This window comes from Teleopsis dalmanni, chromosome X, assembly GCF_002237135.1.
Source record: "Teleopsis dalmanni isolate 2A chromosome X, ASM223713v2, whole genome shotgun sequence".
Lineage (NCBI taxonomy): Eukaryota > Metazoa > Arthropoda > Insecta > Diptera > Diopsidae > Teleopsis > Teleopsis dalmanni.
The window spans coordinates 34,171,194-34,175,731 of record NC_051848.1 but is presented as its reverse complement, the minus strand read 5'-3'; the positions used below and the strand labels follow the sequence as shown (position 1 = coordinate 34,175,731).

Here is a 4,538-nt window from a genome sequence, read left to right as displayed (position 1 = left end):
AATGTATTTTATAAAAAAAAACTATATGAGCTTTAACAGTTTGCACATATTATTGTATTGCTTCCCAGTCATTGAAGTTCAAGTCGTCCCTATTAAATTATAAATTAAATTAATATTATAATAAACACCAAAATCTTTACCTATACCAGACTCGCAAAATACACATGAACCCATAGTAACAAAATATGCTTTTAAAATCTTTAAATGCAGTGAAAAACTTTAAATTGCTTAATAAATAAATTATATTTAATAAGTATATAATTATTTTATGTATTGCATATATACAGTAAAACCTCTATTCAACAGATACTTATGTTGAACTTAAACTATACTTTCCGTAAGCCTACAAGGCTACTAGTCCGCAGTTTGCATTTTTCACAGAAAGCAACTCATTTCAAACCGACCGTTCTCTTAAGTACTAAGGAAACATCTACAGGTCCAAAGATGTCTGTTTGATTTAGTTTTCAATATTAATGAAATTCTGTGAAATTTTCCCATTACTTAATTGGCAATATTGTAGAATTATATGTGGGCAAGTTTGACATGATACTCGTATGTACTGTATGGATCAGAAGGATATATATATATGTAAGTATATCCACACAAAAATATATATTTCTCAAATTTAGTGGAAGAACCACCTTATTCTTACTACATTAAGGGCTATGTTATATAGAGTGTCATGCGTTCGTCACAATTAGTCCTTTTGGGCTATGAAGAAAACGATGTAGTTGTAGTTCGTTCTTAAATAGTTTTGTTATTGATAAATATTTCTGTTATTGATGTATGTGACGAAATGAAAACTAAAACTGCGGCTTCACCCTTCATTTCCCCACCAAAAATTCTGTAAAAGAACTCTTGAAGTGTTTTATATAAGTCATTTTCACATCGGTACAACAGATATTAACTTCTACATTTATATATCATAAAAATCATGTTTCTATGATAATAAACAAGGCAACCACATTATACCAAAAAAAAATTTGTAATATTACAATTCAATTGAATTCTTAATTTAAAATTAAAAATGGTTTTCGTTTCGCAATGAGATTAGATTTTCTTTCATTTTAATCCGTACAACATGGCCAACATACAGAGAAATAACACTACAGAAAAGTCTTCAAACAATTTAAAATTTTCAAGTCCAGGTACAACAGAATCACGTATTAGACATTCTGCGGGTCGCAGATACACAATCTGATAATATTCAGCAACAACAAATGGGGTTGCAAAATTGATACAATACATCACATTTATTTAAAGAGAAACCACTTCTTTTCATTTTAGATCAAACATCAAAAACTTTGGCTTTAGACGCTATCAAGAATTCCATTATTTTGGTTGCTCAGTCAAATGAACCAAAAAAATTTGTCAGGCCAATAAAAGAATTGGACAAAAGTGTAAACAAAGCGAAAGTCACTTATCCTCATGACGTAAATATAATGCCAGGTTTAGTAAATAAATTACGTTATCAAATAGAGAGTGCAATTGCCGAAGAATCGTCAAAGGTAAGTTTCGCGGTCAAAACATCAAACAGCAGTAAAAAATACCGAATAAGCTCACTGAAATGCTCTACTGAAACAACGGGTAATGCAAGCAAACATGCAGTCAGATCATCTTTATTGACCACATCTGCCTATGATGGGGTACCTCATTATGGACAATGGTCAAATGGGGTTGTAAAAGATAGGGATTATCCGGTTTTTATGTCAAGGTTTATGCCAAAAGGCTTTTCGGAAGAATTAAAAGCAGCTGTAAAATTACGCAGAAGTAAACGCGAAAGAATAGACAAAATGTGGTCAATTAAAGAAGAAAACGTATTTGGTAACAAAACTTCAAATACTGTAAGCTCTGGTAAGATGATTTCCTATATCATATACAAAATATCTAATTTCTGCTCAAATTTTATTTTAGATATTAATGGCTCTTTAGGTGACGAAGATAGGGATTATCCGGTTTTTATGTCAAGGTTTATGCCAAAAGGCTTTTCGGAAGAATTAAAAGCAGCTGTAAAATTACGCAGAAGTAAACTCGAAAGAATAGACAAAATGTGGTCAATTAAAGAAGAAAACGTATTTGGTAACAAAACTTCAAATACTGTAAGCTCTGGTAAGATGATTTCCTATATCATATACAAAATATCTAATTTCTGCTCAAATTTTATTTTAGATATTAATGGCTCTTTAGGTGACGAAGATAGGGATTATCCGGTTTTTATGTCAAGGTTTATGCCAAAAGGCTTTTCGGAAGAATTAAAAGCAGCTGTAAAATTACGCAGAAGTAAACGCGAAAGAATAGACAAAATGTGGTCAATTAAAGAAGAAAACGTATTTGGTAACAAAACTTCAAATACTGTAAGCTCTGGTAAGATGATTTCCTATATCATATACAAAATATCTAATTTCTGCTCAAATTTTATTTTAGATATTAATGGCTCTTTAGGTGACGAAGATAGGGATTATCCGGTTTTTATGTCAAGGTTTATGCCAAAAGGCTTTTCGGAAGAATTAAAAGCAGCTGTAAAATTACGCAGAAGTAAACTCGAAAGAATAGACAAAATGTGGTCAATTAAAGAAGAAAACGTATTTGGTAACAAAACTTCAAATACTGTAAGCTCTGGTAAGATGATTTCCTATATCATATACAAAATATCTAATTTCTGCTCAAATTTTATTTTAGATATTAATGGCTCTTTAGGTGACGATGGAGGAGCACAAAAAGTAACAAATAATGACGGGTTTGTGTCTGACCAAAGTCACCACAATTCCATTGTGCATTCCTCATCATTACAACAGATCTAAACCTATCTGAAAGCGTGGCTTTCAGCTTACGGGCCATTATACGTGAATGCCAGAAGCATTGTTAAGTCCATAGACTATAGTAAATTTGTATAAATTGTTGTATAAATTCTCTTGAGGTAAACTTACTTGAATATTAAATCCAATTTCCTCATCAAGTCTAAAAACATTTCTAGTTTTAACAATTACGTGTATGTTATATGACTACAACGTAACTCGGTAAACCATTTTCGAGTTCATATCAAGAAGTATTATCCATATTATCAGACTTTTTGTAGCTTCTGGATTAATTTATAATCTTATATTTGGAGTGGGCGTATGTGTCCATCCCTGGTACAACAGTGGACAAAAATCGAAATATTCGAAGTTTTATTTGCTAATAAATTCTATGTTTATTATTTATATTTATATTTATTTACCAATTATACAAATATATTATTTGTATTTGTATTTTAGATATTTCTATATAATTTATATTGATTTTAAACAAAGAGATAATGTCGAGGACTCCATAAATAGATGTGTTTTAAAAAAATGAAACTCGATTCACAATTAGTTTTAAAAACACCACAACTCCAAAAGTTTATATAAAGTTTTGAAAGAAAGTTTATTAATCTTTCAAGTCTACATTAGAAAATCATAATGAAAAGCGTTTAAGTAACTAGAAAACTTTCGCCAGTATTAATCACGAGAACTCGATGCATCAATAGATACCAGGTTGGTTGATTGCAGTGGCAGGCCATTGGATAACTACCATGTACCTCAATAGCGATTTATCGCCATTTTGCTACCACATTCTTCGCAGGAACCCTTAGTATAAAAAAGTAGAGACGAAATCTATCCCGATGAACAGTCTGATAGACTGTCAAAAAAGTAGCTTTCACTTGCAGTATGCAGAAGCAAGACTTGCAGTATGCATGCGGTCTCTTTTGATGAGTTCCGAGAATATAATTTTATTATAGGTATGCCATGTTAACCTGGAAGTTGCACATGACTTAAGTGTTTTTTTTCTGTTATTAGCAAGTTGAAGAAAGTAGAGATAAGTATTTCTCTTAATGTCCTCTAGGTTAATATACACCGGTACCGCCAGGGATACATCTAGGGAAGTACCAGAGTGGGCTTCAGCTTATTCATTCCCTTTTATGTTCCTATGTCCAGGAACCCAGATGAGAATGTATAGTAGAATATATAGCATTAACTTTACTATTGCTATAGTAGACCTAGAGATTTATTGTGGCCTGATAGCTCCCATACAATATAATAATTTTTATATACCGTAAGTAACCTTTTGTAGGTTGCGCCTAAAAGTATTAATTATTTGCTTAATTAATTTCGATATGATTTTCACATTTTCTATATGTCGCAAACAGATTCAGAACTAATGTATCTGGTCAATTTTAAAGCATACTGAATATATATTCGATTTTACTTTTGTGTTAAATTAATGCAGACACATGTTCACTAAAAATTTTAACAATATCTAAACATTGCCATATTTTTGTCAAAATTTTAATGGTACTCGGATAAGGGGACGTTATTGCCACTTATTAGGATTTTAATAATAGTACCAGCGTTTTTAGATCTACTGGCACAAAACAACTCTTTAGTGATACAGAGAATATAATATTTTTCAAAATGATGATGAAAGGTGTTTTGAGCTGTTAAAATAAGATAAAATGATATAAGATAAAAACTTGATTGAATAGATAGCAACTGGCGTACCTTTTCCAAAGCAACCAA

General features: G+C 31.1%; 1 protein-coding gene across 1 annotated transcript; it reads left to right on the top strand.

Moving 5' to 3' along the window:
* Nucleotides 1-1,061: 1,061 nt before the first annotated feature.
* On the top strand, nt 1,062-2,912 carry LOC119690108. The gene is made up of 5 exons (XM_038105097.1): nt 1,062-1,854; nt 1,915-2,109; nt 2,170-2,364; nt 2,425-2,619; nt 2,680-2,912. The coding sequence occupies exons 1-5, from the start codon at nt 1,443-1,445 to the stop codon at nt 2,799-2,801; spliced, it is 1,119 nt and encodes a 372-aa protein (XP_037961025.1). The 5' UTR covers nt 1,062-1,442; the 3' UTR covers nt 2,802-2,912.
* The last annotated feature ends 1,626 nt before the right edge of the window (nt 2,913-4,538 follow it).